The 12500-nt window shown below is 42.4% G+C and overlaps 1 protein-coding gene across 2 annotated transcripts in view; it reads right to left on the reverse strand.

Moving 5' to 3' along the window:
- Window positions 1-12500, reverse strand: part of coro1c (coronin 1C) — a 119803-nt gene that overhangs the window by 19549 nt on the left and 87754 nt on the right. For both annotated transcript variants that reach the window (XM_033043744.1, XM_033043745.1), the window contains exon 4: window positions 4337-4466. In XM_033043744.1, the coding sequence (XP_032899635.1) occupies window positions 4337-4466 (130 nt within the window). The remainder of the gene's footprint in view (window positions 1-4336; window positions 4467-12500) is intronic.

A 12500-nucleotide genomic window follows, 5' to 3' on the forward strand; every position in this document is an offset into this window, starting at 1 on the left:
AAAATCATGAGAGGAATAAATCAGGTAGGCGCACAGTCTCTTGCCCACAGTAGGGGAATCGAGAACTAGAGGTTATAGGTTTAATGCGTGGAGGGAAAGATTCAATAGGACCCAAGGGGTAGCTTTTTCACACAAAGAGTGGTGGGTGTATGGAACGAGCTGTCAGAGGAGGTAGTTGAGGTAGCTACTATTACAACATTTAAGAAACATTTACACAGGTACATGGATAGGATTGGTTTAGAAGGATATGGACCAAATGCAGGAAGCTGGGGACTAGTGTAGAAGGGACATGTTGGCTGGTCTGGGCAAGTTCGGCCGCAGAGCCTGTTTCCACACTGTTGGACTCTAAGACATCTGGATTAGTTAGTCTTAAGGGCTTCATGACAGTCAAGTGAACCCTTGACACACAGCACAAGGGAGAGCGGAGCGTAAGTGGACCGGCACGTATTTTACAGTACCCATTATAAAGCACATTCTATTTCTATTTAATTACCATATCATTCACACGATTTGTAACATAAGACAGCAGAGACAATTACACATTAAGTGTTTCTTCGCAGTACATGTTAAAAAAAAAAGGGGAACCCCCGAGCAGTCACAGATCATATATCACGAGGGCACAACAAGCAAATCTCCGACCTGAAGCATTGATTCTGTTTCTCCTTCCACTGAAGCAGACTGACCTGAGTATTTCCAGCATTTTCTGTCTTTATTTTACAAAGTCAAATGTCTTATTTAGTAGAAACAAGGAACTGCAGATGCTGGTTTACACTAAAGGATACAAGTAGGGTCTCGAGAGATGCTGCCCGACCCATTGAGTTTGTGTCCTTTTGCCTTATTTGCTTAGGTAACTTAAATGTAACTACAAACACAATAATTTATGATGGAAATATTGATAAGAAAGATGGAAAAAACTTGAGGCTTTGCTGATAACATTCAATTTCTCCTCCTCACCCCACAATGCAATTATTACTCCATCAGGTGATTTAGTGCCGTTTTATATCAACCAAATGGGTGTGACAACCTTATATGTCACAAAGACAGTAAAGAAACAACATTTAGGCTCGATTAGCCTTGCCTACATTGTCTCATGGCAGGAAGAGATGGGACACCAACATACTCACCACAAAGCTCTACTGCTGATGCAAATCTGTTTCTGTAGAAAATGGCATCAGTTTGTTTAAACTGCATGTTTTCAAGTTCCAATTAAATGTCATTTAAAAAGCCAGTTCTCTCCCGCTTACTTATTTGTCTTGAACCCAGAAATGATCGTCAGACTAGTCTGAACAAATCAGTGGTTTTAAATCCAAATCACTCTGCATTAGTTTCACTCATCTGTTTTAGAGACTGCTGGAAATGCTAAAATGCTTTGGGGAGCATTTAAGTAAACAATATGGGTCATAACAACGTAGAAGCAGATACTGGTTTACAAATAAAAAGACACAAAGTGCTGGAGTAACTCAACATCCCTGGAGAACATGGATAGGTGATATTTCAGGTCAGGAAGAAGGGTCCCGGCTCGAAACGTCACTCATCTATGCGCTCGCATTTGACTTGATTACATTTATGTTTAAAATACCTGATTTGTTTGGCAAGTAGGCCAAACAAAGCTTTTGACTGTGACAATAATAAATCTAAACCTATATGCATGAGTGAATGAGTCACTTTTGACCTCTAAGGGGGGGGTGCTGCTAACCTTGTTTACACCACTCACAACATTGCGATCAGATCAGCTCAATTAGTACAGATCATGATATTCTGCACCTTGTGCAGATGTGGATAGAATATGGTCAACACAAAAGTAGGTCTCTATGATAAGACGAGCAGAAGATACAAGCACAGCACATATTTACAACATACGAGGGGCAGTTTTAAAAGTGAGGTGTGCTGGATGTGTTTTCTCAGCGAGTCCGGTGAACCTCGTGAATCTTCTACCTAAGCATTGCGATTCTCCGGAACTCTATCGCAGGGCGGTGGAGACCGAAACAACAGACATATTTAAACGTGAGCAAAATAAAATTTTGAAAACTCAGGAAACTGAGAGCTATGTGGGACTTATTCAGAAGAGTTGCAGCTGGGGGCAGATCAGCCATGATTATACCAGATGGTCTCAGCTGTCTAGTTTTTTGTATGTATTGTTCCGAGCTGCTCCTCTAAAACTTAATTTTAGAAAGAAATACTGGACCGGGGAATGTACTTGAATACTCCTGGATTTTCTAGCAAAGAATCACTTCAATAGTTGCACCTGACCGAGTTGGTCAGATCCGCAATTGAAGCTGCTTTGTCAAAATAAAAATGTCCAATAAGTAAAAATTTTGCTCACAAGGGCAATAATATTAGTCCCAGCCTCGTTAACTGCCCCATCCCCACCACTAAACCCTTGCTAAATGATGACTTGACAGAGAGGATGTTTCTATAAATGAATTTGTTCCAAGAATCATCACCGATGCTCTCCCCCAGAATTGAATTACTATCAAAACTTTCATTTAATAGGGGGCCAATAATCCAAGAAAAAATTGTAATCTTCGCTTATCGAAGATAAGGGAACGGAAACTGCCTGCTACAAGGATTTCATGGAACAATTATGAAGTGCTTGAGAAGAGAATCAAACATGATCTTCATTATACTTGAGGCTGATGTAATGTATGGATTGAAGCCCAGGAGAGAGATCACTGCAGATTTTTATCCTAATATACGGAAATGCAGAAACTGTGCTGGAATGCTCAGAGATTTATTTAAAAGGGAGCTGGATAGTTACAGCAAATAAGTCTTGGAGCAGCTTTTTGTTTCATCTTTGTGGTGAGCCATATGGATTGGAAGAGCCTTGATCCACAACATTTATATTATATTTAGCATATTAAATACTCTTAAAGCAGGGGTCGGCAACCTACGGCCCCCGGGCCGAATGCGACCCATAACTCCAAATCATCCCGCCCGTCGTCGTTTTTTTCCCCCCGTAATTATCCGGCCCGCAGACTTCCGTCATCTCCGATTCCTCCCGGGCCCAAGGCCGCAGCGCCCACGTGCGGTGACGCAAGCAGGCCTGCGCTGGCGGAGCCACCGAGCAGCGCCGAGCTCTGGCTGTACCGCATCCTGCGCAAAGCCGCCGGCACGGCCGCGCACCTTCTGTGTCTGGGCTTCACTGTCGGGATCGGGGTTGTCAATAGGCCGGGGACGAGTGACTGTGAGTATTTCACCCACCGCCTTCAGGACAGAGCCAAGGCAATGGCCCGTATGTACGCCATGTTCGTGAGCGCCCGTAACTAGGGGCCAGTGCTCCGGGTGGCGTCCTCGAAGGGGTGGGAACTATGTGAACACGTGATTTTATGCCTGCCATCTGGGGCGGGGTGGGGGAGGGATCCATGTGTACACGTGATAGATGTGGCCCGCCATCCGCTCACAGACATGTGTCCTGGCCCCTATGCAGAACCAGGTTGCCGACCCCTGTCTTAAAGCAATATTAAAGTTTTAAAACATAAAATGCTCCAAAGCTTGAGAAATGGCTGACATTTAAAAAAAATGAAGGCTGAGGTTTTTTAATAAGGCGCTGGTCAGACCATATTTGAAACACTGTAAGCAGTTTTGGGCCCCATATCGGAGGAAGGATGTGCTCGTGTTGGAGAGGGTCCAGAAGAGGTTTATGCGAATTGATAATTCTCAGAGTTAACGTATGAGGAGCGATTGATCATTCTGGGACTGTACTCGCTAGAGTTTAGAACGTTGAGGGAGGATCTCACTGAAACCTACTGAATAATGAAAGGCCTAGATAGAGCAGATGTGGAGAGGATGTTTCCACTGGTGGGAGAGTCTAGGGCCAGACGTCACAGGTTCAAAATAAAAGGACATACCTTTAGAATGGAGATGAGCAACTTCTTTAGCCTCTTCTTTCGGCAGGTGAATCGGTGGAATTCATTGCCACAAATGGCTGTGGAGGCCAAGTCGTTGGGTATTTTTAAGGGGGAGATAGATAGGTTCTTAATTAGTAAGGGAGTCAAAGGTTATGGGGAGAAGGCAGTAGAACGGGGCTGAGAGGGACTGAGAGGGAAAAAAGATCAGCCATGATCAAATGGTGTAGCAGATTCAATGGGTCAATTCTGCTCCTATGTCGTATGATCTTACAAATATACTGTCACTTTCAACTCAGAGTTCAGCAAAGAGTTGAACGCTGGGGATGGGGTGATTAAGGAGGTTGGAACTTATATTACTGCTATTGTTTCTACTGAGATATCATGACAAGGTCCATAAAGCAAGATCCCAGAACTCTGTTTACAATGTGCCTGCACAATTACATCTCCCCCCACCACGAAGGTCCCACAGCAAATCCCCATCATCTCACCTGCACTGAGGAGAACATTGCGCGCTGTCGGATGCCAGGATACAATCCCAACTTTCTTGGAGTGTCCCTCCAAGGTGACAACTGGATCAGTGATGGGAACTGTCAGTCCATTTTCCGGGATCTGCCATATCTGTCCACAGGAGACAAATGATATATTAAACTGGATCAGAGGACATCCTCATAACATGCAACCCACATTTGTGAATTAGGAGGAAATTAAACAATCGCGGAAAGTTTACCGAGTTGCCGCTGCATCACCAACGAGTGCAAACATCCCAAAACACGTTGGATTCTACTTCCTTCTGCTACCACCAAATTGTGTCAGGAATGTTAGATGACTAATTTTATAACTTATCAAAATGCCAGACCCACAACGACACGGAAAAGATCCCAGAGTAAACCATAGCCAGACTATGTTGGATACGACAGTGTAGAAGTAAAAATTACTGGAGGGAGCACAGAAAAAATATTGTAAAAAATTAAAAATCTGAATAGGTTAGATTTGGGTTTTTTTCAGCAAAAGCTGAAAGCCTAAATATTCCAAATTCTAAGTTGTATACAACAGCGTAGAAGTAAAAAAAAATACTGCAGGAGGTACAGGAAACATATTGCAGAAAAAATATGTAATAGATAATTAAAAATCTGTGCAGATTAGATCTATTTTCAACAGCAAAAGCTGAAAGCCTAACATTTTAAAAGGGGTTTTAAGGTAAATTCAAGGAGCAGAAAAATGATCAAGTTGGTGCCAAATTGCAGTCAGGGATCACCTGTTAGTTTTAGGTCAATGGGTTAAATGTTAATCAAGTGACTATTTTGCCCAAAATTGTGCCTTGTAGTTAATTAGCATCCAGGTGCAATATGGAGACAAAAGCACCCCAGAAAGTTCCAGATATGTGGCTTGCGGAGGGTTTGGGAATCACAATGTGAACCACTCATTGCAGACCAGCTCCAACACTCACTTCTTGTGATGGCATTGAATCTTAAACAGATGGAGGTGAGCTCTCCCTTATTGGAAGTTAAATGTTAAAAGCGGACACGAGTTCAAGCCCGAACGTTCACCAAGTTCTCTTGCATGCTGCAAACGGACATTGACAATATATCATCCCCAGGTGTAACAGTGTGGACAGAAAATTGGCTTATCAGACATACAAAAACAAATTCGGAGTAGGGTACTTGGTCCCTCCAAGATCACTCCACCATCAAGATTCTTCTTGATCTGTTTGTAACCATTACTCGGCATTCTCATCACTCCCTTGTTTAGCTAGAATGTATCTATTTCAACATTATGAACATGGAAATATTGCTCCCCCTTTGAAGAGAATTGCAGAGACATAAAGCCCTGTCCCACGGTACAAGTTAATTCCAAGAGCTCTCCCGAGTTTAAAAAAAATCAAACTCGTGGTAAGCACGGAGAATGAACGTAGCGGGTACGTCGGAGCTCGGGGACGTCCCTTAGCGGCTCGTAAGGCTAACGGCAGGTACTGGGGAAGTCTCGCTAACGGCAGGTAAGCACGGGAAGACTCGTGAAGATTTTTCAACATGTTTTTCCGACATTTACTTTTCCCACTCAGCTTAACCCATGTATATCTCTTTGAAGCCTCCTTGTCCTCTTCACAACTATCTCTGGTCGGATGTAAAGGCTTTGGAGAAAATACAGGAGAGTTACCAAAATAATATCAGGGAAGAGGGATTTGTAGAAGTAAGGACTGTTCTCCTGGGAACAGAGGAGATAGAAAAGCAAATCAATTTAGTATTAAAAACTGTTTGCATTGATGGAGGAATCAAGAAGCATGAAAGAGTGATCAGCATTTGAATGAACTCCGATTTTTTTTGGCGAAGATAGACACAAAATGCTGGAGTAACTCAGTGGGACAGGCAGTATCTCTGGATAGAAGGAATGCGTGACATTTCAGGCCAAGACCCTTCTTCAGACTGAGCCAGGGGAGAGGGAGATACCGAGATAAGGAAGTCCAAGGTGTGAAAATGAGACAAAGGGAATGGAGTTCAAGACACATGTAGAATAGATCATTGTTAGCTGGGAGAAGCTAACAACAAAGCAAACAGAGATAAAACATAAACAAGAGCAGTCAGACTGGTCGGAAAACTGGGAAAAATGGGGATGGATGGAGAGAGAGGGAAAGCAAGGGTTACTTGAAGTTAGAGAAGTCAATACTCATACTGCTGGTAAATATGAGGTGTTGTTCCTCCAATTTGCACTGGGCTTCACTCTGACAATGGAGGAGGCCCAGGACAGAAAGGTCAGTGTGGGAATGGGGGGGGGGGGGGTTAAAGTGTTTAGTGATCGGGAGATAAGGTATGCTTAGGTGGACTGAGCGGAGGTGTTCAGCTTGGTCTCGCTGATATACAGGAGTCCACACCTGGAACAGCGGATACAGCAGATGAGTTGGAGGAGGTGCAAGTGAACCTCTGCCTCACCTAAAAAGACTATCAGAGTCCTTGGATGGAGTGGAGGGGGGTGGTATAGGGACGGGTGTTGCATCTCTTGAAGTTGCAGGGGAAAGTACCTGGGGAGGGGTGGTTTGGGTGGGAAGGAATGAGACGAGTTAACCAGGTAGTTGCGGAGGGAACAGGGATTCTTTTGTCTCTGAGATTGCCGCTGTGGTCTGGAATGCACTGCCAGAGATAGTAGCACAGTTGATTCATTCAACTCCTGCATTTCAAGGAGATACAAACAGGCTGGTGGAATGTCTCAGATGGATAACAAGGCTGCTATTTCATAGCACCACTGACATGGGTTTGATCCTGGGCGTTGTGTGCAGTTGATATTCCCACCCCATAACCAGAACATTTCAAAAACAAGCAGATTGATTGACCACTGTGCATTACCAGCTTCTACCACCTGCTGGAAGATAGAGGGTAGATAGAAGATAGATAGAGTGGGCATGTGAGAGAACATTACAGCAAAAGAGTTTGGGTGATGGGATTTATGGAATTGCTCCCAGAAATGGCAAAGACTTGATAGGCTGAATAGATTCCTATCCTAGGAAAATAAAACAGGGTTAACAGAAAATAAAGAATTGGTGTAAGGGAAGTCAGACTGGCATAGACTGCTCTTGAAGAGGAAGTATAAACTGAATGGCTCCTTCCACAATTAAAGCATTGTGAAATTCTGTAAACATTAATGGGCAAGGTGACCAATGAGAACTTGCAATCTTATGATTATTACTGCCCTGGTGTCACTTCCATCTATGAGAAAGACCGTAGGATGGCAAAGGATATGGATAAGTGCTAATTGTATTATTCACTCAAGATAATTCCTCAGCCCTTTGAAGTGTTTTCAAATTAATCTCGCATTCAAACATAACACCACTTCCTCAGTATGCCTCACTCACAGACTCTGGTCATTACTATATTGCTGGGAATGAGAGCTTGCTTTGTGCAAATGGACGAGTACTTTGTCTACGTTTCAAATGGCCAAAATTTTAAATAGTATTTCTTGGATAATAACATTTTAGTATGTTTTGAAGTAATCAGAGTACTGTATATTTGTCAACACTTTGCTCTAAGCTCTGAATTGGAGTAAAAGATTAGGTTTAGGTTTATTATTACCGAGGTACAGTGAAAAGCTATGTATTGCATGCTACTCAAACAGATCATAGAAACATAGAAAATAGGTGCAGGAGAAGGCCATTCGGCCCTTCGAGCCAGCACCGCCATTCAATATGATCATGGCTGATCATCCAACTCAGTATCCTGTACCTGCCTTCTCTCCAAACCCCCTGATCCCTTTAGCCACAAGGGCCATATCTAACTCCCTCTTAAATATAGCCAATGAACTGGCCTCAACTACCTTCTGTGGCAGAGAGTTCCAGAGATTCACCACTCTGGGTGAATTTGTTTTTTCTCATCTTGGTCCTAAAGGATTTCCCCTTTATCCTTAAACTGTGACCCCTTGTCCTGGACTTCCCCAACATCGGGAACAATCTTCCTGCATCTAGGCTGTCCAATCCCTTAAGAATTTTGTAAGTTTCTATAAGGTCCCCCCTCAGTCTTCTAAATTCCAGCGAGTACAAGCCGAGTCTATCCAGTCTTTCTTCATATGAAAATCCTGACATACAATGATACCATGCATAGATACAATCAGTTCAAGTCAACGAACCATAGATAGAGCATAGGGGAAGATACAGAGTGCAGAATATGGTGTCGTAGCACGAGTTCCTTGGACGAAATTCGTCCTGATGGGGGTAGAGGCGAGTCGGACAGTATCCTAATTTATGGAAGAACCTTTCAGAAGCCTGATAATGGAGGGGAAGAAAACGTTTGATTTTGGTGGTGCAGGCTTTCCGGCTTTTGTACCTTCTGTCAGATGGAAGCAGGGAGAAGAGGGAATGACCGGGATGGGACAAGTCTTTGATTATGTTATTGATCTGCTCTCCATTCAGCCAGACATGATAAAATAGAGGTAATTTAAGTCGGAGAGAAGCTTTTCGTTTTACACACGAGATGGAGGGCTGTAAATGCTTTACCCAGTGCACTACCAGTACATTGGTGACTGATATTGAGATGTTAACCATGTTTTGATAGGAAACTATGAAGGATAAATGGGTAAAAGGGAAATAATTAGATAATAGAACAAATGTAGAAAATATAGAAATATAGAAATCACATCAATTAACACAAAGCAAACTCACATTCCGAACATGGAGAGCATATGGAATTAGGATGATTGGTATAAGACTTGTGATTGGGGGCACAACCAACTTCAGTGTTGTAACTTGTATGTAATACAGGTTTTCAACAGTAGATGGCAGTGATGCAGTTAAATCAGCAACGATGTACTGTGGAAGACACACAGTGCTGGTGCAACTCAGCGGGTCAGGCAGCATCTCTGGAGAACAGGGATGGATAGGTGACGTTTCGGGTCAGGGCCCTTCTTCAAACTGAATGCAAGGACTATGGGGAAGAAAGCTTTTATAAATCTGGATCTGCAGTTCCTTGTTTCTATTATGACCTACAGTACATGGGAAATGAATTTGATACCAATGCAATTTCATACCACAGGCCACAAAAATTCAATACATGTTCTTATTAAATTACATACATCAAGGTGCAGATACAACAGATCTTGGCACTCATTTTTAATAGCACAAAATGCTCCAAACAAGTGCAAGCAAAAGTCACATTGGCTTCATGCGATAAATAGACTCTTCTCACAAGCACTAAAGCTAAGTTCCCCACTAGTTCTATGTTATCCCACTTTCTCATCCACTCCTTAGTCACTAAGGGTGATTTTTACAAGAGGCCAATTAACCCACGAACCCACATGTGTTTGGGATGTGGGATGAAACACACGCAGTCACAGAGGGAATGCACACATTCCACACAGACAACGCCTGAGGTCAGGATTGAACCCAGGTCTCTGGCGTTGTGAGGCAGCAGCTCTCCACAGCTGTGCCACTGTGCTGTAATTGGAGTTTCATTTTATTTTGCTCAACTTCTAACTGCACTACAAACTTGCACTCTGCATAATTATTAGTAGATTTATTATTACTGTGTGTATACTGTTTACTCTGTGGGCTTCAGGTGGACAAGGTATTTCATTGCACCCTGCTGTACATACCAATAAACTAATCTGAATCTGGGGACATCACTGTTGCTAGAATTAATCATTCCCTCTCCTGTGTAGTGACATTAGCTTCTAGGATGTGAAAATAACAATTTGCTTCAGAGGTGAGATAGATGTGCCATTCTGATCTACCGTCTCCAGACAAGTAAGAGTCTTCAAATTCCCAAACTTTTGTGACGTGACAATTTGTGTAATTATGAAACATGTTCAGTTAGTGTAACCGTGTAATTTGACCCGTGCAATTTCAAACTCAGATGTGAATAGTACAAGATGAAAGTTACTGCAGAAATCTAGAAAGGGGCAGTAAATCTATTCAATTATCAAACATAAGAAAATCTAGCGGAAGCAAACATTTTCTTCAGATTTTAGAGATACAGCGCAGATACAGGCCCTTCGGCCCACCGAGTCAGCGCCAACCAGCAATCATCCCGTAAGCTAACTCTATCCTACACACTAGGAACAATTCTACAATTTTACTAAAGCCAATTAACCTACAAACCTGTACGTCTTTAGAGTATGGGAAGAAACTGGAGCACCTGGAGAAATCCCATAGGTCACAGGGAGAGCGTACAAACTCCGTACAGCCAGCACCCGCACAGCACGTATATTCAAGCTATATTCAACTTGGTTCCAATTTCCGGCATTCATTTAAAACCAGATGATATTTTAAACAAATTACAGGGAATTTTCAAACTAGTAGATTACAATAACCTAGCACTGACAACTGGCCAGATCTACCCCAGTGAATACTACTTCTTGGGAAGAGTGTCATTGCATATGTGACAACAAGCTATCAAGGCAAGAGTAGTGCACGAAACACAATTCTGGAACGTACAGGAGTTCTGCCAAACACAACCGAATACTGGTGTCAACTGCTGGATACAGGTCAAGTTGAGGGAAATAAGATTAACTTTACCAAATCTTCACACAAAGTTCCATTTTAGTTTTCCAATCTAGAGCAGCAGAGGGGAAAAAAAAGAATGCAATGACTCATATCCTAATGCATGATCCTTTGAGACACCAAATCTGCAGATGTTAAACAAAAATAACTCACTCATCCGATTCCACATTAATGTAGCGGACGGCTTTTAGCTCAGTGATAAACCCATGAAACCTCCCAGGCTGGGGTGGTTAAAATCTAACGTATTCAAATCAGCATTTCTTTTTTAGAAAATGTTTTAATCTTTTTAAAGTAGACTCACAAATGTTTTTAAAAGTTCCAGACAATCCTTGCTTTTTCAATTTTTAAATAGATTCTAGGCCGAGGATTATCAAAATTCTAGGGTTGAAATTAAAGGTTTGGAAATACCCAAATGGCAGAGGTTGTTTGATGAACACATCAAACTATAGAACATATGCTAGCATTTAAAACACTGGAATTCCTAAGCAGTGATGAAACCAGCTGTTAATACAATAGGAAACAGATTCTTGATCATCATAGTCCAGGGTCTGGCAGAGAACAGCTCTGCTCAGTCTCTGCTCAGTATCTGGATGGGGAAAGAAAAGTTGGCACGAGTCAAGACTTAGTGATAATTGCAGGGACAGTGAGTTAGTGAGCCAGAGTTAAATGGACCTGCATGCGAGATGATAACTCAAGGGGTAGCGTGTGAAGAAAGGACTCGATCCGAAACATCGCCTATCGATGTTCTCCAGAGATGCTGCCTGACCTGCTGTGTTACTCAGGCTCAATCGCTAAATCACCAAGAATTTATGTTGAGGAAGACATGTGCTCAAGATGCACTTTCAGAAACCCACGTTGTGTCAGGTCTTGCTCAGGACATAAGTGTGCCATGGATCAGGACTCAGGGAGCACTGTATGTATGTATTGTTAGATCTATGTACCACTGTATGTAGCACGTTAGTACCTGCACTGATGTAAAGCACTTTGGTCAATGAGAGTTGTTTTTAAATGTGCTATAGAAATATAATTGACTTGACTTGACAATCTTTTGGGAGAAAATAACGATTTTAAACACAGAAATACTTTGTTTATTTTTCACTAACCATTAAGTTGAAAGTTAAAAACTACAAAGGTCACGAAGTGCTGGAATAACTCAGAAGCCCACGCAACATCCCTGGAGTACATGGAGAGGTGACATTTTGGGTTGAGATCTTTCTTCCAACTACAAAAGCTATCGTCAGAAGGCTAGGCTATTAACACCGGCTACCAAATGGCAGCAGAAACAGATAACAAAATAAATGAAACAAAACAAAATAACTTGGTCACAGATGCCTATAATTTAATCCCTTTCTCACCAAATGTATGGCCGAAAATGTGATTTATTCAAGTTAAAAAAAAATAGAACCCGCATAGAATAGCTCACAAAGTGCTGGAGTAACTCAGCAGGTCAGGCAGCATCTTTGGAGAACATGGACAGGTATCATTTCAGGTTGAGACCCTTCTTCAGACTGATTAAGAAAGCTGGAAAGGGGGAGAGGTAGGGAAGAGTGTGGCAGGTAACAGGTACATATAAATGGAGCATAACTCGGAGCCCAGGTGATTGATGTTTTAGCTTCTCACTTCTGTGCACGGCTCAGTTGCTCCAGGCTGAATAATAGACGTTCTGATATTAAACA

The sequence above is a fragment of the Amblyraja radiata genome, chromosome 25, assembly GCF_010909765.2.
Source record: "Amblyraja radiata isolate CabotCenter1 chromosome 25, sAmbRad1.1.pri, whole genome shotgun sequence".
Classification (NCBI taxonomy): domain Eukaryota; kingdom Metazoa; phylum Chordata; class Chondrichthyes; order Rajiformes; family Rajidae; genus Amblyraja; species Amblyraja radiata.